At 39.9% G+C, this 22,723-nt stretch overlaps 6 protein-coding genes across 7 annotated transcripts; all 6 read right to left on the bottom strand.

The window, feature by feature from the left end:
• Nucleotides 1-1,270: 1,270 nt before the first annotated feature.
• LOC116266874 (BURP domain-containing protein 5-like) lies at nucleotides 1,271-2,834 on the bottom strand. The gene is made up of 4 exons (XM_031648357.1): nucleotides 2,790-2,834; nucleotides 2,354-2,477; nucleotides 1,731-2,256; nucleotides 1,271-1,451 (listed from the first exon to the last, which is right to left on the bottom strand). Exons 1-4 carry the CDS (start codon nucleotides 2,832-2,834, stop codon nucleotides 1,271-1,273), a joined length of 876 nt encoding a protein of 291 aa, XP_031504217.1.
• A 1,117-nt stretch (nucleotides 2,835-3,951) lies between these two features.
• LOC116266809 (MDIS1-interacting receptor like kinase 2-like) lies at nucleotides 3,952-5,843 on the bottom strand. The gene is made up of 2 exons (XM_031648239.2): nucleotides 4,441-5,843; nucleotides 3,952-4,313 (listed from the first exon to the last, which is right to left on the bottom strand). Exons 1-2 carry the CDS (start codon nucleotides 5,765-5,767, stop codon nucleotides 3,952-3,954), a joined length of 1,689 nt encoding a protein of 562 aa, XP_031504099.2. The 5' UTR covers nucleotides 5,768-5,843.
• Nucleotides 5,844-6,089: 246 nt separating this feature from the next.
• LOC116266749 (probable leucine-rich repeat receptor-like protein kinase At1g35710) lies at nucleotides 6,090-7,003 on the bottom strand. Its single transcript, XM_031648112.1, has 2 exons — nucleotides 6,226-7,003; nucleotides 6,090-6,136 (listed from the first exon to the last, which is right to left on the bottom strand). The coding sequence occupies exons 1-2, from the start codon at nucleotides 7,001-7,003 to the stop codon at nucleotides 6,090-6,092; spliced, it is 825 nt and encodes a 274-aa protein (XP_031503972.1).
• Nucleotides 7,004-10,235: 3,232 nt separating this feature from the next.
• Nucleotides 10,236-13,171, bottom strand: LOC116245453 (BURP domain-containing protein 5-like). The gene is made up of 3 exons (XM_031616991.2): nucleotides 12,932-13,171; nucleotides 12,649-12,778; nucleotides 10,236-11,206 (listed from the first exon to the last, which is right to left on the bottom strand). Exons 1-3 carry the CDS (start codon nucleotides 12,974-12,976, stop codon nucleotides 10,386-10,388), a joined length of 996 nt encoding a protein of 331 aa, XP_031472851.1. The 5' UTR covers nucleotides 12,977-13,171; the 3' UTR covers nucleotides 10,236-10,385.
• A 4,112-nt stretch (nucleotides 13,172-17,283) lies between these two features.
• Nucleotides 17,284-19,460, bottom strand: LOC116265796 (BURP domain-containing protein 5-like). The gene is made up of 3 exons (XM_031646739.2): nucleotides 19,316-19,460; nucleotides 19,017-19,143; nucleotides 17,284-18,411 (listed from the first exon to the last, which is right to left on the bottom strand). Exons 1-3 carry the CDS (start codon nucleotides 19,358-19,360, stop codon nucleotides 17,627-17,629), a joined length of 957 nt encoding a protein of 318 aa, XP_031502599.1. The 5' UTR covers nucleotides 19,361-19,460; the 3' UTR covers nucleotides 17,284-17,626.
• A 1,674-nt stretch (nucleotides 19,461-21,134) lies between these two features.
• On the bottom strand, nucleotides 21,135-22,602 carry LOC116247992 (BURP domain-containing protein 5-like). Of its 2 annotated transcripts, none has more exons than XM_031620518.2 (3): nucleotides 22,496-22,602; nucleotides 22,122-22,242; nucleotides 21,135-22,033 (listed from the first exon to the last, which is right to left on the bottom strand). In XM_031620518.2, exons 1-3 carry the CDS (start codon nucleotides 22,538-22,540, stop codon nucleotides 21,219-21,221), a joined length of 981 nt encoding a protein of 326 aa, XP_031476378.1. In that variant the 5' UTR covers nucleotides 22,541-22,602; the 3' UTR covers nucleotides 21,135-21,218. The 2 variants fall into 2 exon arrangements, with proteins under 2 accessions (XP_031476378.1, XP_049934418.1); XM_050078461.1 differs by having other exon boundaries at nucleotides 22,122-22,287; nucleotides 22,496-22,591.
• Nucleotides 22,603-22,723: the final 121 nt, after the last annotated feature.

The raw sequence follows: 22,723 nt of genomic DNA, 5'->3' as shown, positions 1-22,723 counted from the left end.
GGCCGCTGACCGATTGACTGGGGCGGGTCAATGCGTCAATCCATGTTAGGTAGACGACCTGACTCAATCCATTTTACATTTTGGACTGGAGCTGGAAATTTCCAGCCAAGGAGGAAATTCATTTTTTCTTCAGAAAAAAAAAAAGCTGGGGAACTGAATCAGCAAATTAGTGGTTAGGAAGATTGAAGGATGTTAACAAATCAGATTCAAATGGGATCTACTTTCAGTTATATGGGTTTTTTTTTTTTTTGGTTCTTCACATAGCCATGTTTAAATTTGGGTGAAAAAAAGTAGTATCAAAATCTGAATCTGAAATCCAATTTCATAATCTGAATTCAATATTTGAATCCGAATTTGAAACTCAAAACATAAAGGCATTAGCTATGGAATATTTATTAAAAACTAAATCTGATTTTAATTTGAATTTGATTGGAAATTATTTCTTAAATCTGAATCTAACCAGATTTCTTAATTAGGTACCTTTTTATATCTCTAACTAAGATGCTAAAGAGGTTCCAGAAAGCCTTTTAGATTGCATTGTTACTCTCCCGAGGGCCAAGGTTTATCCTACCGAATTCCAAAAAAAAGAAAGACAAATATGTTGGAAAATTTTAAAAATTATGATTTTCGATTCGTTGTTGCATGAAAAGGAAAATAAACATGCATAATCACGAAGAAACGACGTATACCCAACATTGACAAAATTGCAAGGTGGAGTCACGCGAGGTGTCGTTGGGCTGATATTCTACTCATTTTCCAAAAGCGAATCTTCTTCTTCCCATGGTTGTTCAGAAAGAAACTGCGCAGTGGACACGACCAGACTCTCTTTTACGATTGGAAAAAAAATGGTGAGTGGATTTCACGCGCTCCACCGGCGACTTGAGTAATGGAAAGACGCTTTTGGCTTCTGGTGGAGCATGTGGTCTTCCGGATGGAGGAAAGCGAAGCGAATCTTAACAAGCTAACATCTCTGCGGAAGAGCTAGGGATCGATCAATTTCTCATGCCATATTGATAAAAATAATTCATCTCAAAGCCATATTAATATATTAAAGCCATGTGATCCGGTGCCTACTGTTTTTTGCCTGGTGTCTGCAACAGGGGAGCACTCGAAGGACTCAGTGGGTACATGGCCCATCCCATGAGCTCTAGAAAATCATCTATCCAAACCATAAACCAGTGATACAGGAATTCTGCCTCGGATTTTATTGAAGGGCTCTCCAAATCTCTCAAGCAAAGGTTGGGAACTAAGGAGGTAGCATGCAGATAGATTAGTTGGGGACCCAAGCATGGTTTTTTACAATAAACTGGCAAATGGGAACAGTTCCAGGTTTGACGCCTAGTAACCGGAAGCTGGCATGGCCAGAATTCCATTTTGACGTATCAAAATGACACAAAGCAAGGGCATTCACCCGGCTACCGTCGTCAGCAATCAATGGAACCATGTATGGCCTTGCTCCCAGAAAATTGTGGCAGTAGAAGACGGCAAAAGGAAACATCATGTTGTGGTTTTGACATATCAAAATGACACAAAGCAATGGCATTCACCCGGCTACCATCGTCAGCAATTAATGGAACCATGTATGGCCTTGCTCCCGGAAAATTGTGGCAGTAGAAGATGGCAAAGGGAAACATCATGTTGTGGCATGTCACAACTTTTGGAGACATCACCTTCCCCCCTCCATCACCTACCCTGTAAGTCTTGGCCTTCACTTTCTCCTCTTTGTTAACCACTGAAGTGACCACTGCATGAATCTCACTACTTCCACTGAAGTGACCACTGCATGAATCTCACTACTTCCGAGTTTTGCGACCACGAAATCGATCATGGATTCCAGAGATGTTGCACAGTACTTAACTTCTCCTTTAAGTGCAAGCCTCTCGCAATCTTCAAGTGTTTGCCTTGTAAGAGATGCATGCTCAGAGTGGGGTTGAATGGAGAACATCTCAAGGATGGTAGTGAGATTGGAGGTCGAGAAGGGAACTGCTTGAGCTCGTTGGCGTGGCAAGAAGGTTGGCTCAATGCTGGTACCACCACTAGAACCATCTATTATTGTCGGGCTGATCATCATGGTGACGTTCATCTTGCTACCGGGCTGCAGGTCGTCCCTTAAGAAATACAGGGGTGCAAGGTTCGGTGACCAATTACGCTTAGACTGATCGTAGTCATGCCCCAACACACCCCACCTTCTAACCCAGGCTTGACCACGAGGAGATGGTCTCACTTGGTCATAGTGGTGAAGACCACGACTAAATCCTGAGCAAATCAGGGAAAAAGACTAGTTAGTCAATGCTATATATATATATATATATATATGTAAAACTAACAGATAAGAGGACCACTAATAGAGTACCTGATATCTCTGGAGAGGATGGCAGGAGAGCTCGAATGGCATTGGGCATGGGGGTTATGGGGAACACCTCATTCCAATAAGAACTTATGGTAGAAGCGCCATCGTTTGTGGCCCCAACGAGCTGCTGAGATTGAAAACAGGAAACAGTCGTCATTCACCATGTATACTCCAATTCAAGTCGGATTAATGGAGGCAACCTTTGTACCAAAAGACTGCTTGGTTATGGAAAAGAATGCAATCTTTGTGCCAAAAGATTGCTTGGTTATGGAAAAGAATGCTTCCTGGTTCGAGACTTGTGTGTGGCGATGTGGGAAAGCCAAAGACTGCAGACACCGCCTCAATTCCCGGCTGGTAGGGTGGCCCGCACTTGCAAGTTTTACAGTGCCTGATGCGTAGGGCTCGCTACTCGAATGGAGGAGAGACGATGAGCACTTACCAGGAAGAGGGTTGAGAGCGAGAAGAAGGAGATCATGTAATCCATTTCGGCTCAAACGCAATCTTGGATAGCAAAAAGGTTCCAGCCAATGGTCCTTAAATATTACAAAATATCCAATTTAAAATGTCATTTTGATATGAATCTATAATGATTGGAATATGTATTTCAAAAGATACGACAAATTTTACAGAATTAGAAAACGATTGATTGTGTCTGGTCGATCCAATCAACTTGGCCGACTCATGAGCTTACATCTTGGGTTGGTGGTGCCAGTAGGAGCTTCAATTTCCATTTCCGTGAGCACAAGGTTTGACCAAGTGCCCCGCATGTGGGGGAATGCGCCGCCCATATGGCTAGAGAGGACGATCTTGAACCATGTAAACTCTATTAATTATATTCTTTCTGCGTCTCTCAAGAAACATGTCACCATGTAAATTTATAGCTCAACAGATTTTTAGGTCATGATCACGAAAGAAATGGCAGACAACTAAAAATTGGTTCTGAATCATTTGATTTAACTGATCACATGCTGCTTGTCGGGATTTGGTAAATGCACAATGAATTTGAATGTTTGCATCTAATTGGAATGTGATGTTTGTTAGAATTGAATATGCAACCAAATCGAATTCAGTTGTTAGTTAGAGTTGAAGTTTCTTTTCTGATTTATTTAACGGGAGGTCCGATTCAAACCTGTGGTATGTCGCGTTCTTAAAACGGTTCGTGAAAACGAGCAACTTCAATTCTGAAATATTTAATTTTGTTCAACCATTTTTGTCTAATTTAGTATCGTAAACATGTCAAAAAACTTGGGAAAAATTAACAAGCATCTTTTCTTCATGAATTACGACTTCATGAAAACTTGGGAAAAAATATGCATAACTGATAATTTTTTTATCATTACTACTCCTCTCATCATGAAATTAACAAGCATCTTTTCTTCAATTTCCGAGCCATTTCAATCAATTTGTGCAAATCCTCTAATTCTAGCGCAAGACCTACTTGGAGAGGCAAATGCCCCCCCACTTTTGAAGATGTAAAATTCTGGGAGTGTGTAATTACTCTTTTTACAACATTCACCTGGACGAGGCTACCCGGCCTACTCAAATGGTACACTGAGGTTTTGAACAAAGAAGCCGCATCTGAACAGCTGTGTAGGTCATTCTCATGATGCATCATATCTGTTTGAGTGATTGTCTTGTAAGGCTTTGAACAAATAATGCTTTCTGCTGGGAGAGGAAAGATGCAGAGAAACAGAGCGCATTGTAGGCCGTGATTCCGGTTTCATGCCTATGCACATGACTGCAAGCTTGGCTACAGCAGCCACCATCTCTGCTTCTTGGTCCCCTGGAGCTGGTATTCGTTGATCCAGCATATCCCTGAGCTTTACATCAAGCTCTTGCCTTGTGAGAATAACCAAAGATGATAATAGTTCTCCTGGGTGCCTTCCCATCAAAATTTCAAGAGCTACTACCCCAAAGCTGTAGACATCACACTTCTCTGTTACTCTCATGGTGTATGCCAACTCTGCAGTAAAGTAGTCATCTTTAGTTATCACCCACAAAAAAACAAACAAAGTTTATTGATGGATCTAATGGAATAAGGCCACTTTAAAGCAAAAATCGCTGCATGTTCAAAAAATTCTAGTGCGTACCTGGTGCCATGTAGCCGTGTGTCCCTGCAAGGCCAGTCCAATTTGATGAATCTGGGTTCAGTAATTTGGCTGTTCCAAAGTCTGAAATGCATGCATCGAAATCGGGATATAACAAGATGTTCTTGCTAGAGATGTCCCGATGAATTACTGGAACTGAGTGATCATGATGCATATATGACAAAGCATCGGCAACTCCAGTTATGATGTTCACCCTTTTTGGCCAGTCCAATCTTTCAGAGGCTTCGTTGCTGCTTAGTATGCTTGCCAAGCTTCCTCTCTCTATGTATTCATACACCAAGAATGAGCATTGAGGATGCTTACAAAATCCATAGAGCTTGACTATGTTCCTGTGGCGGACTTCTGTCAATGCTTTAATCTCATTTCTGAAGCCCAAGTCTGTTAACATATCACTACCGGTTTGGTTGAACTTCTTGACAGCCACAATTTGACCTGTGGGCAGTTCAACTCTGTAAACGCTTCCATGTGCTCCTCTACCAATAACATACTCATCACTGAAATTGTCTGTAGCACTGACAATATCTTCATAAGCAAGTTTGCCATCATAGTTCCATATAGAAAATAGATCCTTTCCATGGTTTGTTTCGGCAAGAATGCTTCTTTTGTCTTGCCTCTGCATCGCTTTTGGCCAAACTTTGTAAATTCCAATAACAAGGAATATAAGAATGAGCACAGCAACTACTGGAATAATAATGGACATCATTTTTTGACTTTTTACCTCTGAGGGAGGCTTGCATAGCTGCAAGGCATGTCCTCCACATAAGTTAAGGTTACCTATGAATGATTCTGTTGAAGCATTCAGAAATGCAGGGTTGTTTGGAAGAGGCCCCGTGAGATTGTTAAAGGACAAATCGACTGACGTCAAACTACTCATTCCGACCAATGATGATGGTATTGTACCCACAAGCTTGTTATGGGAAAGACGGAGTCTCTCCAGACGATTTAACTTCCCAAGTTGGCTTGGTATCGACCCCAATAGCATGTTATTGCTAAGATCTAGTAGTATCTGCAATTGTGCCAAGTTTCCTATCTGAAAAGGAATTGTTCCGCTTAAGCTGTTGTTGCTCATCTTCAATAGAATCAATTCATCACAATTCCCAAGCTCTTCAGGTATTGGTCCTTGGATGTTGTTGGATGATAAATCCAGTTCTTGCAATTTTGTCAACCTGCCAATCTCAAATGGTATGCCCCCTGAAATTTGATTGTTGCTCAAGTCCATCTTCAACAAGAATGACAGTTCCCCTATTCCTCCTGGAACCTCTCCTGTTAAATAATTGGTAGAAATATTTATCTCCTTCAATTGTGCCATTTGGGATATCGAACTTGGGATCTTGCCAGTGATGTGGTTGTTAGAGAAATCCAAGTGTTCAAGTCTAGGGCATCCGCCCCAGTTTTGTGAGAGCTCTCCTGTTAATTGATTGTTGCTCATGTCAATGTAGGACAAGTTGGGGTAGGATCCAAATGCCTCTGAAATGCTGCCATTAAGTTGGTTCCCATGTAATCTAAGTCTAGACAAGCTTGTACAATTCCTCAAGCTTTTTGGTATTGGTCCAGAGAAATGGTTGTTGTAAGCGGCAAATTGGATGAGTTTACCACCCTTACATATGTCTGATGGTAAAGAACCAGAGAGATTATTTTGTGAAAGGTACAAAAAGCCTAGACTCGTGAAATTTTTCATCTGCGGAGGTAGAGAACCAGAAAGGCTATTATTGTTCAAAGCCAAGAAGTAAAGATTAGACATGTTACCTATCGAAGGAGGGATTCTACCTGGAAGAAAGTTAGATGTCAAATCTAACTGAGTGAGCTTACTAAGCTTCCATAGTTCAGGTGGAATGGTGCCAGTCAAGAAATTGTCCTCAAGGAACAGAAGGTGCAGATTGGACAAATTTCCAATTTGGGCTGGAATTGAACCTGTAAGTGAGTTCGTATCAAGGTCCAAGAAGTTGAGATTCTTAAGCTCTCCTATCGTCTGAGGAATAGCACCAGTCAGAAGGTTGTCACTGATGATTAAATTCACAAGACTAGGCAGTTGTCCAATAGAAGTAGGGAGAGGACCCGTGAGCGAGTTGAATGACATGTTTATAGAAACAAGGTTCTTAAGATTGGCCATACTTTCCGGTAAGCTGCCAGAAAACTGATTCACCGACAGGTCAAGGAAGGAAAGTTTGGAGAGGTTGCCTATACCATCGGGAATGCTTCCATAAAAATTGTTACCTCTAAGATCCAAATATGCAAGACTTGGGAAGGCAGCAAAGTCGAAATGGTCGAGCGTACCTTGAAGATCATGGTTTTGAAGACTTATCTTGACGATACTCGTGTTGTCACCGCCGCATGCTATCCCATCCCAGTGGCAGGGGCGATAGTTAGAGTTGAGGAACGACCAAGAAGAATTCAGTAGATGGGCAGCTTGGAGACTGTCTCTCCACTTGAGAAGCGCTTCTGCTTCTGCCTTTAGCGGCTGAGCAGCCGTGTTTCTTGGTGAACATATACTCAAAAGAAAGAACAAAAGCTGCAGCAGCGACTCCGTTCTCATGGTTGATGCCATCGTTTCTGGTGCCACAGAGATAGACTGTTATTTGGAATTCATTAATATAAATATAAAGGTGGGAGGGAGACTTGAGGGTCGTGACAAGATTTGGAGAGTGGACTTTTGTTGACGAGAAGACCCAATTCATGAGAAATGGACCGCGTTATCGCTTACTTGTGGACCTAGAGCATGTGATCCATTTCAGGTTATTATTTTTTTGCCCTTTCGATCGTTGTTCATTCTATACGAGCTCAATCTTACATGTGTACTTGTTCTTTTGTCAATTTCTTTTGTCCATTCCTATTAATGTACAGAAAAGATCTTAAATTGGAGACTGCTTTTAGTGCATTAATTTTGTCTCTATGAAAAGGGATACCAACATGTTGCACCCAACATATGCTTAGGAAGATTGAGGATGTTAACAGATCAGATTCAAATGGGATCTACTTTCAGTTATATTGCTTTTTTTTTGTTCACATAGACAGGTTTAAATTTGAATGAAAAAAAGTAGTATCAAAATATGAATCTGAGATCCAATTTCGTATTCTTAATTCAATATTTGAATCTGAATTTTAAGTAGAATTCAGCTGACTTTCAAAATATATAAGCATTAGCTATAGAATATTTATTAAAAACTAAATCTGATTTTAAGAACAGAGGAGACATTTTTGTAATTTAAAAAAAAGAATGTTCTTTCTAGTTTTTTTTACTTTTTACCTATTTTCATTTTGTCCTTACAAAAGAGTTTTCTATATCTCCACCACCACATTATTGTCTTCTCGATACATTTAATTAGCTCTACCACCATATTATTGTCTTGTCGGTACAGAGTGTCTCTCTCCATTGAATTTAGAAAGCAAGAAAGAAAGCAGTTTTAATGTGAAAAAAAAAACAATCCAACCATCTTCGCACACCCTTGTTGGTCATTCTTTTTATGTATAAAAAAAGTTTAGATAACAAAATGTACCAAAAGCTTTGACCAAAATTATTGCTGCTGGCATTTGCCTTCCCTTTGGATTCTCTCTCTCTCTCTCTCTCTCAAAACAGCAATAAGAAATTGATGAGAGTCAAGGACATGTGAACCCACTTGCGAACACCAATTATCTCCAAGTCCACCAATTATCTCAATGTCCCCATCGATAATTGAGTCTTCTGCTGTTAGGTAACAAGAAGAAGAAATTGATGAGAGTCAGGGACATGTGAACCCACTTGCAAACACCAAGTATCTCCAAGTTCACCAATTATCTCAAAGTCCGCCATGTCCCCATCGATAATTCAGTCTCCTGCTGTCCGTGGTCCATACATAGACAGTAATAGTGAAAAAGAATATGGAAGGCGACCCATGATGAGAGAGTGGAAAACGGAAAGGTGCATCGAGAGGAGGGAATTAACACTAGCAAATTTACAGGGCTTATCCAGAAAGCATCCAAAGCTGAAGCTTTCCTTTCTTCTTGTGCTCCTAATTCTGCAACTGCTAGCCATATATATGTGTCAGCAAGCAAATTGCAAATGGGGTCGAGTTCTACTGTTTTTGATAGATCCCGCTATATATATATATATATATATAGCCACAGCCATAGAGGTACTTAATGAACTAATGAACTGGACATTTCACCACAATGTGAAAACGAGTGGGATGAAATTGTTGGATTTCCACTTCTTGCACCAATTGTTTTAAAGTCTCAACTGCAGATTTCTAGCATTAACTTTTCTCTTTCCCTCTTTTTCGCAGCTATCAATGGCGGCTCCTCCACTGCTTCTCCTTCGACTCTAACTACTGCACCACCAAGCTCGGTCTTGCCATCTGCTCCGAACGGTTCACGAGCCACACCAACAGGTAATGAAGAGGATCTTGGTGTAAGATCAGGTCCTGACCCACTTGGCTGTGGGTTCATATAAAGCTAGACCCAGTTGATCAAGACCACTTCACCCTGGGTCTAAGATCAGGCACTGGCCCACTTGGGTCTGGGTTCATATAAAGCTACACCAGTTGATCAAGACCAATTTACCCTGGTCTAAGTTCACTTGGGTCTGGGTTCATATAAAGCTACACCAGTTGATCAAGACCAATTTACCCTGGGTCTAAGATCACTTGGGTCTGGGTTCATATAAAGCTTGAACCCAGCTGAAGACCTAAAAATTAAACGAGCTATATATGTTGATTTATGATCTGAATATACATTCTTTACTGGTTGGTATTGGAGGGACATCTGCATCGGTTAATCCTCCAACCAATAGAGGCCCATGAACTCCGCTCCTTCACTCATGACACTCGCTATCGTCTTCCTCATTTCATGTGCCACTTCTGCTGGGTCCTTCTAGATTGGAGCTTCCTATTTTTCGTTTCCATTTGCATGTTCCATTTTTCATTATTTTTAGGAGAGGCTAGGGATATGGATCTTTGAGTTCATGTGATTTTCTGGGCATTGTATTATTCTTATCCTTATTAGTAATAAGACGGCGTGTGGTTTATGTTACTTGGTGAAATCTCTCTATCTCGCTTGCGCGCTTGCTTGCCGTCTGATCCTCTAAGTGAGATAAACAGACTAGCAGTTTACTTAGGCTCCTAAAAAATCTGTTTAATCATGCTTGATAGCAGAGATATTCTTCACTGTGAATGTTTCGGGCCCTAGAACACCCATAAAAAGTTTGTCCTGTAAGAACAAAGGAGACATTTTTGTAATTTTTTTTAGAAAAGAATGTTCATTTTAGTCTTTTTTACTTTTTTTATTTTCATTTTCGAACTTACAAAAAACTTTTTTTTTTTCTGAACTGGAGGTATTTTCGTCTTTAACCACATCGACACACGAAAATTTTGTGTACTAATATGTTGTAAATCAGGTTCGGTCCGCCCTTGCCCTTACCACTAGCTTCAAAGACAGAATAGTTATGTAAATGAAGATCATATAGGCTTATTAAAATTAGGGGATCGACCAATTTGGGGTGTAAGAAATTTGAGATGCAATTTTTTCAATTTTGTTGGGTGTCTAGTTTGCAAATTTGTAGGGAAGTGGAGGTTCCTTTCAATAAGAACTTGAGTTGGTCGGCTGGAGTTAGGCAGACACGTGTCGATTTCTACCGTTTCTTCTTAAGTTAGGTAAAAAAAAATGCACACCTCATGAAAATTTAAATTTTCCCGTGGGTACATATATGGAAACCATTCTCAGATCTTCATTGGCGTTTCATGTCTAAAATAAGATAAACTATGCATGTATGGAAACCATTATAGCGTGACTAATTTACAAAACAACCTGGTCAATTGGCCCATTACATGAACTCTAGAAAATCATTCATCAAAACCATAAACGGGTGGCAGAGGAATTCTCCCCTGGATTTTATTATTCAAGGGCTCTCCAGGCAGATCAAGGAAAGGTTGGGAAGGAAGGAGGTAGAATGTAGATTAGTTAGGGACCCAAGCAAGATCTTTTACAATGAAGTGGCAAATGGGAACGGTTCCAGGTTTGACGCCTAGAAACCGGAAGCTGGCATGGCCAGGATTCCATTTTGATGTATCAAAATGACACAAAGCAATGGCATTCACCTGGCTACCATCCTCAGCAATCAATGGAACCATGTATGGCCTTGTCCCCGGGAAATTGTGGCAGTAGAAGACGGCATAAGGAAACGTCACGTCGTGGCATGTCACAACTTTGGGAGACATCACCTTCCCCCCTCCATCACCTACCCTGTAAGTCTTGGCCTTCACTTTCTCCTTTTTGTTAACAACGGAAGTGACCACTGAATGAATCTCATGGCTTCCAAGTTCTGCAACAACGAAATCGATCATGGATTCCAAAGATGTTGCACAGTACTTAACTTCTCCTTTAAGTGCAGGCCTCTCGCAATCTTCTAGCGTTTGGCTTGTAAGAGATGCATGCTCAGAGTGGGGTTGAATGGAGAACATCATAAGGATGGTAGTGAGATTGGAGGTGGAGAAGGGAATTGCTTGAGCTTGTTGGCGTGGCAAGAAGGTTGGCTCAATGCTGATACCACCGCTAGAACCATCTATTATTGTCGGGCTGATCATCATGGTGACGTTCATCTTGCTACCAGCCTGCAGGTCGTCCCTTAAGAAATACAGAGGTGCAAGGTTCGGTGACCAATTACGCTTAGACTGTTCGTGGTTACGCTTAGACTGTTCGTGGTCATTACCCAACACACCCCACCTCTGAATCCAGCGATAGCGATAGCGAAAAGGGCCACCATATCTATAACCAAATTCTGTAAGTGAAAAACGCTAGTTGGTCAATCTTATTTCTTAATATATATATATATATATATATATATATATATATCACAAATGACATCTCGGTGTTTTAAATGGTTTTTTTCAAATATAATACGGTGAGTGTAAAAAAAACAAAAAAAAGAAAAAATATGAAATTTCTTAAAAATTTAAAAAATTAGAAAATTAAAATAAGTGAGAAACATCAAAAGATAAGTAGATTTGCAATAAATAAAAAATAAAAAAAACTGTTTGGCATTAAAAAAATAAAAAAATGTGAAAAACACAAAAAAAAAGTTTTAAAACCTTTTTTTCATTTTTAACCTTTTAAAAAAAAGCATTTTTTTTCAAATTTTAAACTGCCATTTAATTTATCACATTTTTTTAAAAGTAACACGTTTTGTTTGACTATGATATATATATATATATATATATATATATATATAATTCCCTGGTCTCAATTCACCTGCACTAGTTTAGTCATGACGGGCAAGAGTAAAGAATGTTTCTTTTTTTTTTGGAAAACTATCAAATAAGCGGACCACTAATAGAGTACTAGAGGACGGCAGGAGAGCTCGAATGGAATTGGCCATGGGGTTTCTGCGGAAGACCTCATTCCAGTAAGAACTTATGATCGTTTGTGGCCCCCAACGAGCTGCTAAGATTGAAAAAGGGAAACAGTCGTCATCCACCATATATTCTGCAATTCAAGTCGCATTAGTGACGAAAAGAGGTGCATGGTTATGGGAAAGCATGCTTCCCCGTTTGGGACATGTGTGCGGCGATGTGGGAAAGCCAAAGACGGCAGATACCGCCTCAGTTTCCGGCAGGTTGGGTGGCCGTCACTCGCAAGTTCTACTGTGCCTCAATCGTAGGGATGGACGAGAAACAATGAGCACTTACTAGGAAGAGGGTTGAGAGCGAGAAGGAGATCGTGTTATCCATTTAGGCTCAAACGTTCCAACTAATGGTCCTTAAATGTTACAAAATAAAATGTCATTTTTATATGAATTTGGAATATGCATTTCACAAGATACGGCAGATTTTACAAAAAAGAGAAAACGATTGATTGGCTGGTCGATCCAATCAACTAGGCCGACTCATGAGACCGACAAGCTTATGTCCTTGGTTGGTGGTGCCAGTAGGCGCTCCTTTGACCAAGTGGTTTGCGTGTGGGGGCATGCGCCCCCCACCCCCAAATGGTTAGACGCGAAGGTCTCCGAGAGCGTTGGAACTGCCTGCCTTTCTGCAATTACTGTGATCCCGTGAATTTGGGAAGGCATAGAAAAAATTAATTTTAACATTTTATTTCTCAATAATAGCTTAGATAAAACTGAAAAGTAAGAAAAGGGCAACCATAAACATGCCCAGGAAGCCATTAATGTCTCCAAACCATTACTAGAACGACGCTTTTCGGAGAGAGAGTGAAAGGGCGTACCTGATATATTTGTAGAGGATGGTAGGAGAGCTTGAATGGCATTAGGCATGGGAGTGCTGGGGAAGACCTCATTCCAGTAAGCTTTTATAGTGAGAGAGCTACTGCTGTTTCTGTTTGTGGCCTCAACAAGCTGGTAAGAAGGTGAAAAAAAGAAACAACCATCACCCACCATATATGCTGCTAGATTCATACTGAGAGAATCTTTTTCTGATAATGGAAATTCCTCCTTGTTTGAGCCATGGTGTTTGCAGTGTTGTGGGAGTTGATGAATAGGAGCACTTACCAGGAGGAGAGCTGAGAGTGAGAAGAATGAAATCCAGCTGTCCATTGCAGCAAGCTGGCTCGAACTGTATGGAGAAGGCGGCAACTGTCTCTCCAATTTATAGGCTAATAAGGACCGATATTTTGTAGTAGATCCCCGTTGTTGGAGGTCTCGAACTCAGTATTGGCCCTCACTGGCAAGTTTTATGAATCATGGGGCTCACTGTCGAATGTCGATGGAGGAGGGACGATAAGGACAATGAAGAATAGCAAACACAATCTTGGAAAAGGGCTGAGAGGCAGAAGAATGATCTCATGTTATCCATTTAGACTCAAACGCAATATTGGATAGCAAAAAGGTCCCACCAATGGACCTTAGGCTTTAGGCTTTGTTTGGATGAAGGGAAAAAGAAATGGAAGGATGGAGGATGAAGGAAAAAAGAAATGGAAGAATGGAAAAGAAAGGAAAGGAAAGGAAAGGAAATAGAAAAGCAAAAAAAAAAAATAGAAAAGAAACGAAACGACGAAAATAGACATAAAAAAACACTTTATTTTTTAATAAAATTTAAAAAAAAACGTGAGAAAATGAAATGTCGTTTAAAACTAATAAAAGCCCATTTTTTGAGAAAAAAGTTGAAAAAAAAAAAAAAACTTTTTTCGCTTTTCTCATTTTTCATTTCTTTAATGCCAAACAGTTTTTTTTTTTTTTTTTTTTACAAATTTACTTGTCTTTTGATATTTGTGTTATCATTTGTCACTTATTTTATTTTTTCTCATTTTTAGTTTTTAAATTTTTTTTAAATATCATTTTTTCCTTGTTTTTTTTTTATATTTTTCAAGCCCGCCGTATTATACCCGAAAAAACTTCACTATTTAAAACTCCGAAACATTTTTTGTAATTATGTTATAAAGCTTGTTTTGACATAAAAAGGAAGGAATTGCTAAAATCATGTTTGTTTGGACTTACTAAAAGAAAAGAAAAAATAAAATTTTTAATCGTTTTAGTGGGGGGCTTAACCCAAACTCAACTCAACTCATACTGAGCTGGAGTGAACTCTTAGTACAGTCGTCAGATTATGGCAGGCTTCCTTGTCTTATAGCTTGTCACGTGCCAAGTATATGACAGGCAAAGAGTCGTTCCTACGTGCACCAAACACAAACTTGTATTGGTTTATTCCTTTAATACAAGCAAAATGAATCTTCCATCACTTTTATCTGGCGTAGCAAACCTGGTTGGAGTCTAGTCGTGTAGATGATATATCTTTAATATAATTATAATTCTCGTCGGTTACGTAGTTATTGGCGTTTAAATCTTTAAAACGTTTAATTAGCTCCACCACGATATTGTTGTCTTGTCGGTCGGTACACAGTGTCTCCAACCATCTTCACACACCCTTGTTGGTTATTGTATAAAGAAAGTTTAGATGGTTTTGTCACGGTTTGATGTTGTCTTTAACTTTAATGGCCCTTTGGCAGCCATAACAAAATGTAATTGTCTCATGAACATTGTCTCAACAGTTGGGATAGTTTCATATGGACCAAAGGCTTTGACCAAAATTATTTGCAGTTGGGCCTTGCATCTCCGTTTGGACTCTCTCTCTCTCTCTCAATGGAAACAACAATAAGAAATTGATGGGAGTCAGAGACATGTGAACCCACTTGCAAACACCAATTATCTCCATGTCCCCATCGATAATTGAGTCTCCTGCTGTTAGGTTCAGTCCATGGTCCATAAATAGACAGTAATGAACACTAGCAAATTTACAGAAGCATCCAAAGCTGAAGCTTTCCTCTCTTCTTTTGCTCTTAATTCTGCAACTGCTAGCCATATATATGTGTCAGCAAGCAAATTGCAAATGGGGTCCAGTTCTACTGTTTTCCATAGATCCTGCTATATATATATATATATATATATATATATTATATATATAAACTGCACATTTTCACCAGAATGTGAAAATGAGTGGGATGAACATGTTGGACCAATTGTTTTAAGCACTCAACTGCACTTGTCGATTTCTACCATTCCTTCTTAAGTTAGGTCAAAACAATGCACCCCATGAACCTAAAAAAATATGCTAGCATCTATATGTGATAGAATACGTTTCAAAAAATATGCTCATAGAAAAGATTTTCGATTCATTGTTGTTGCGCAGCGTACACAACACAAATATGTTGTAAGAATAGAGGGGTATTTTTGTAATTTTTATTTCTCGTCATCTTACTTTTTTTCGATTTTCTCCTTACAAGAAAGTTTTCTTTTTCTATCTGAACTGAATGTATTTTCGTCATTAACCATACGACACTTGTAGATTTATACCATTCCCTCTTAAGTTAGGTCAAAAAATGCACCCCATGAATCTATAAAATATCCTACCATCTCTCTGTGACAGAATTTAAAAAATATCCTACCATTTGTCTGTGACAGAATACGTTCAAAAAAATATGCTCATAGAAAATATTTTTGATTCGTTGATGCGCGCACAGCATACACTACACAAAGTGTAAGAACAGAGGGAACATTTTTGTAAATTTTTTTAAAAAGAATGTTCTTTCTATTTTTTTTTTACTTTTTCCTATTTTCATTTTTGTCCTTACAAAAATGTTTTTTTTTTTTTTTTTATCTCCACTCTGAACTGGAGGTATTTTTGTTTTTAACCATACGGACACATGAAAAATTTGTCCACTAATATGTTGTATATTATTAAGTTCGGTCAGCCTTTAGCCTTACCACTGGCTTCAGTGACATAATAATTACGCAAACGGAGATGATTTAGGTTTATTAAAATTAGCGGATCGACCAATTTGGTGTGTAAGAAATTTGGGATGCAATTTTTTCAATTTTGTTGGGCGTCTAGTTTGCAAATTTGTAGAGAATTGTGGTTCCTTTTAAGAAGAACTTGAGTTGGTAAAGCTTGAGTTATCCAAACCCGTGTCGATTCTACCATTCATTCTTAAAGTTAGGTCAAAAATGCAGCGCATGAATAAGAAAAATATTCTACCATCTCTCTGTGACCGAATCTAAAAAATATCCTATCATCTCTTTGTGACAGAATACGTTTCGAAAAAATATGCTCATATAAAAGATTTTTGATTCGTTGCTGTGTACGCAGCATACTCTACACATATACGTGGTAAGAACAGAGGGGACATTTTTGCAATTAAAAAAATGTTTTTTCTATTTTTTTTTTATTTTTTTTCAATTTTCATTTTTGTCCTTATAAAAAAGTTTTCTTTTTCTTTGTGCACTGGAGGTATTTTTGTTATTAACCATACCGATATCTTTGCAGAGGATGGTAAGAGAGCTCGAATGGCATTGGCATTGGGCGTGGTGGTTCTGATAAGCATTTATGATCACGGGCCATTGTTTGTGGCTTCAACAAGTATATATATATATCTATATATATATATATATATATATATATATATATATATATATATATATATATATATATATATGTCTCACGCATGCAGCCAGTTGCAATACAATTGGAGAGCTGAGACATCCAAATGACTTAAAGATTTCATCTTACATGGTGATGAGAAATATTAAAATGTTCTGAATATTATTCACAATGTTGTTTGTAACCTGAAAATCTTGGTGTATACAAATGAGATCAAGAGTAAGGCCCTTTTCATACAAGCAATCAATCCAGCCCCATTTTTATATGAAAAAAAATACATTAAATAAACTGTAATGGAAATCCAACCTATAAACAAAAGGCATCACCATGTGTGTTAATTTCTAATCAATTGGTAACTAAGTAGTCAACTTGACAATGCCCGTAAAGAAAAGATGAGAAACATACGTCCTCTTGGGTGTCTGGGACTATGTTACTCGTCACCAGGGAAGGCGCCACTGCTCTATGATCAATTGCATAATATTGATGCTTATGTTAAATACCCGACTATAGTAACACCTTGCTGTCAAACATAAAAAAATGTCCTGGTCTGTGACATTCTTCAGATCCAAGGCCTTCTCTAGCAGGATGACGGATTCCAGAGAGAACAGAGCCTCTGGTTCTTTGACCACCATGCGCTAACTTGAACAAAAGTAAACGCGGGGAAATCTAATGACATGATTTTTTCATTTCGATGACAGAATACAGGAGACAAGAACTTCCATCCCCTGTCCTCCTTTTCCAAGCCCACCCGTCCACTTATCATTGTTCGGGTCACATCCATCCTTGGGTTGAGGACCACTGATCGGTCGATTAATTCACACATAGATAGGTGCACCATTACAATTATATAAAATTAATATGCATACAGACGAGACTAATTAATATGTAAATAAATCGATTGCGTGGGACTGTGTAGGCAACTGCCCACATGTGGCTTCAGCTGTTGATGTGTGCCTCATTATCAAATATATAAACTACCAATTTCCAAACTTTCATACTCTGTGTTTCAAATGCTACATGCTCATATGTAAGTTCAGACAATAATTTAACTTAATGTTAAGACCTTACATTTGGGCAGATGTGCAAACAAGGGGGACCCTTTGTGTATTGGAAAGCTATCACATAACAACTAAATAGGGTGGGAGTTGCATTAAGTATTTTTAACTTAACGCTTACACTTCACTTGACAGACTACATGTCTGACGGCCAGACACAAGGCAAGCTACCTGATCAATGCCATTTTATTTTAATATCGGTTCATTCTAGTTTACCATTAGGACACCGCCGTGCACACTAAGGAGGTAGCATGAAGGTCAGTTGGGGACCCAGGCGAGATCCTTCAGAATGAAGTGGCAAATGGGAACAGTTCCCGGTTTAACACCCAGCAACTGGAAGCTCGCGTGTCCAGGATTCCAATTTGATGTATCAAAATGGCACAAAGCAATGGCGTTTACTCGGCTACCATCATCAGCAACCAATGGCACCATGTATGGCCGTGTCCCTGCAAAATTGTGGCAGTAGAACACTGCACAAGGAAACATCGTCTCATGGCATGTCACGACTTTATGGGACATCAGCCTCCCCCCACCAACACCTACCCTGTAACTCCTGGCTTTCACCTCCTCCTCTCTGTTAACAACAGAAGTGACGGCGGCGTGAATCTTACTGGTTCTGAATTCAGCAACAACGAAATCGATCAAGGATTCCAGAGATGTTGCGCAGTACTTAACTTCTCCTTTAAGTGCAGGCATCTCGCAATCGGCAAGCGTTTGCCTGGTAAGAGATGCGTGCTCAGAGTGGGGTTGAATGGAGAACATCTTAAGGATGGCAGTGAGATTGGAGGATGCGAAGGGAATAGCCTCAGCTTGTTGGCGTGGCAAGAAGGTTGGCTCAGAGCTGACATTGCGGCCATCGCTAGAAGCATATGATTCAGGTCTGATCATCATGGTGACGTTCATTTTGCTACCAGGTTGGAGGTCTTCTCTTAGGAAATAAAGAGGTGCAAGATCCGGTGACCAATTGACGTTGGACGAATCATGGTTGTGCCCCAGTGCGCCCCACCTACTAATCCAAGGTCTGATTCCTGGGCCACCAAATCCTGCAGGAAGAAATTAAGTTAAAGTTTTGTCAATCTTAGTTAGTTATGCTTTTGAAAAAATTCGAGTTTTAAATAGGCACAACTTTCACACAAAAGCTGGTTAAAGAGTCTCAAATTGCCGTCAATTATTTTACACGCACACACACAGACACATGGTATCTGGTAGACATATGCAATCCATTTGGACTTGTGCGCAGAACATGCGGGATGCCTTCCTGCAATGACGACAATATATTTCCTTCAACTTTCATATTGAACGTTTATACACGCAGAATGTTTGATAATATGCCTCAAATAAATGGACTGCCTTGATGACTGGCTACACTCACTTTTCCCAGCCAGTGAGTCCGTGCACGCCCACAACGCTCCTCATTCTACAAATGCTAGGAACTAACATGAGGGCATGCCTGCCTTTCAGCAAGAACTGTGATTCTGTGAATTTGGGAAGCCGTAGAAATGTAATTTTAACTTTTTCTTCTCAATAATAGCTTAGATAGAAACGAAAAAGCAAGAAAAGGGCATGTATAAACATGCCTAAGAAACCACTAATTTCTCCAAACTCTCGCTAGAGCGATGCTTTTGAGAGAGAGAGAAAGAGAGAGTACCTAAGAACTTTGTTGAGGATGGTAGGAGACCTTGAATGGCATTGGGCATGGGAGTGGTGGGGAAGACCTCATTCCAGTAAGCTTTTATAGTGAGAGAGCCATTGTTTGTGTTTGTGGCCTCAACAAGCTGGTAAGAAGGAAAAAACAAAAACAAAAACAAAAAGAAAAGTAAACAACCATCATCCACCATATATGCTGCTCGATTAATGCTGAGAATCTTTTTTTATAATAGAAATTCCTCCTTGTTTGAGACCATGGTGTTTGCAGCGTTGTGGGTGTTGATGAATAGGAGCACTTACCAGGAGGAAAGTTGAGAGTGAGAAGAATGAAATCCAGCAGCCCATTGTAGTAAGCTGGCTCGAACTCAAATGATCATCTGCATGGAGAAGGCGGCAATCGTCTCTCCATTTTATAGGGCTAATAAGGGCCGATATCTTCTTCTTTTCTTTTTCCGCCTGATAATTATATCTAGACGCTGCTCATAGTGTTGTTTATATCCTGAAAATATCGCGATAAGATATGGTAAGTGAGGTCATCGGTGCGTTAAATTCATAGATTGCATGGCCGCTGACCGCCAGTCAATGCGTCAATGCATTTGATGGACATGTTAGGTAGACAACGTGACTCATTCCATTTTACACTTTGGACCATTTGATCAGTGGAGCTGGAAATTTCCAGCCAAGGAGCAAATTTTTTTCTTTTTTTTTTGTTCACATAGTCAGGTTTAAATTTGGGTGAAAAAGTAGCATCAAAATCTGAATTAAAACATAAGGGCATTAGCTATGGAATATTATTAAAAACTAAATCTGATTTTAATTTAAATTTGATCGGACATTATTTCTTAAATCTGAATATAACCAGTGATGTTTTTTGCGAACACAGTTTAATCGGATATCATATTTAAATTGGATATATTAATACCTTTAACGAAGATGTTAAAGAGACGTGCATCTGAGGTTCGAGAAAGTCTTTTAGATTGCATTATTACTCTCACGAGGGCCAAGGTTTATCCTACCAATTTCCGAAAAGAAAAAGGACGAACATGTTGGAAAATTTAAGAAAATATGATTTTCGAATCGTTGTTGCATGAAAAGGACAATAAATACGGATAATCACGAAGAAACGACATTGACCCAACATTGACAAAATTGCAAAGTGGAGTCACGGGAGGTGTCGTTCAGCTGATTCTCTACTCATTTTCCAAAAGCAAGTCTTCTTCTTCCCATGGCTGTCGAGAAAGAAATTGCGCGATGAACAAGGTCTACGAGAGGACACGACCAGACTCTCTTTCACGCGCTCAACCGGAGACTTGAGTAATGGAAAGACCCCTTTTGGCTGCTGGTGGAGCATGTGGTCTTCCGGATGGAGGAAAGGGAAGCGCAATTTAAGAAGCTAACATCTCTGCGGAAGGAAGAGCTAGGGATCGATCAATTTCTCACGACAGTTATGAAGATGTTCCTTTTTAAGTTTTGTAAGGGCCAATCTAAATTTTTTCAATCGTCAATCATGCGTTCCTTTATTTCATGGTGAAAAATCGTTTTATAAGGGCCAATATTCCATTCGCTTCTGCTCTCCCACAGATCCACTTCACAATCATCTTTTTGTTCCCAATGTAAGCCCTCAATCCCGATTAATCCTTTCGAAGACTGCGTAAATTACTCGGTATTGGCTCCAGCGGGAAAGAATTTCTAGATCCATGTCGTTGGAGGTCCCCAACTCTAAGTCGCGCATTAGATGATCTCTGGGTCATTTTTCTCTGATTTCGCATCTGCAAAGTCAGAAAGTCGTTGCTCTCAATCTTTACCTTTATATGGATAAATTCTTACAGCCATATTGATAAAAGCTATTCATTTTAAAGCCATATTAATATATTAAAGCCATGTGATTGGGTGCCTACTGTTTGTTGCCTGGTGTCTGCAACAGGGGAACACTCGAAGGACTCGGTGGGTACATGTTCCTTGCCATTCTCAGATCTTCATTGGCGTTTCATGCGTAAAAAAAAGATAAGCCTTTCATCTATGGAATCCATTCTAGCGTGACTCATTTGCAAAACAATCTGGTCAATTGGCCCAAACCATGAGCTCTAGAAGATCATCCATCAAAGCCATAAACCAATGATAGAGGAATTCTGCCCTGGATTTTATTCAAGGGCTCTCCAGACAGCTCAAGGAAAGGTTGGGAACTAAGCAGGCAGCATGTAGATTAGTTGGGGACCCAAGCAAGGTCTTTTACAATGAAGTGGCAAATGGGAACGGTTCCAGGTTTGACGCCTAGAAACCGGAAGCTGGCATGGCCAGGATTCCATTTTGATGTATCAAAATGACACAAAGCAATGGCATTCACCAGGCTACCATCGTCAGCAATCAATGGAACCATGTATGGCCTTGTCCCCGGAAAATTATGGCAGTAGAAGACGGCATAAGGAAACGTCACGTCGTGGCATGTCACAACTTTGGGAGACATCACCTTCCCCCCTCCATCACCTACCCTGTAAGTCCTGGCCTTCACTTTCTCCTCTTTGTTAACAACGGAAGTGACCACTGCATGAATCTCACGGCTTCCAAGTTCCGCGACAACGAAGTCGATCATGGATTCCAGAGATGTTGCACAGTACTTAACTTCTCCTTTAAGTGCAGGCCTCTCGCAATCTTCTAGCGTTTGCTTTGTAAGAGATGCATGCTCAGAGTGGGGTTCAATGGAGAACATCTTAAGGATGGTAGTGAGATTAGAGGTCAAGAAGGGAATTGCTTGAGTTTGTTGGCGTGGTAAGAAGGTTGGTTCAATGTTGATAGCACCGTTAGAACCATGCACTACTGGGCTACTGATCATCATGGTGACGTTCATCTTTCTACCAGGCTGCAGGTCGTCCCTTAAGAAATACAGAGGTGCAAGGTTCGGTGACCAATTACGCTTAAACTGATCGTGGTCATTACCCAACACACCCCAGCCTTTAGCCCAGGCTCGACCACCAGGATTTGTTCTCTCTTGGTCATAGTGGTGAAGACCACGACTAAATCCTGCAGTCAGTCAGGGAAAAAGGCTAGTTGGTCAATGCTAGATATATATACGGAAAACTAACAGATAGGAGGACTACTAATAGAGTACCTGATATCTCTAGAGAGGATGGCAGGAGAGCTTGAATGGCATTGGGCATGGGGGTTCTGGGGAAGACCTCATTCCAATAAGAACTTATGGTAGAAGCGCCATCGTTTGTGGCCCCAACGAGCTGATAAGATTGGAAAAAGGAAATAGTTGTCATCCACCATATATACTGCAATTCAATTCAAGTCGGATTAATGGAGGCATTATGGAAAGGCATGCTTCCTTGTTTGAGACGTGCGAGCGGCGATGTGGAAAAGCCAGAGACGGCAGCCACCGCCTCAATTCCCGGCAGGTAGGGTGGCCCTCCCTCTCAAGTTCTACGGTGCCTGAATCGAAGGGCTCGCTACTCAGATGGAGGAGAGAAGATGAGCACTTACCAGGAAGAGGGTTGACAGCGAGAAGAAGGAGATGATGTTATCCATTCAGGCTCAACGCAATCTTGGATAGCAAAAGGGTTCCAACCAATGGTCCCTAAATGTTGCAAAATATTTAATTTAAAATGTCATTTTTATATGAATTTGGAATATATATTTCAAAAGATACGACAGATTTTACGAAAGCAGAAAATGACCTCATTTTTTACTCATGAGACCGACAAGCTTACA

Source organism: Nymphaea colorata, chromosome 1 (assembly GCF_008831285.2).
Source record: "Nymphaea colorata isolate Beijing-Zhang1983 chromosome 1, ASM883128v2, whole genome shotgun sequence".
Taxonomy (NCBI): domain Eukaryota; kingdom Viridiplantae; phylum Streptophyta; class Magnoliopsida; order Nymphaeales; family Nymphaeaceae; genus Nymphaea; species Nymphaea colorata.
Note: the sequence above shows the minus strand (reverse complement) of the source record. Positions and strands in the feature narration are given on the sequence as shown.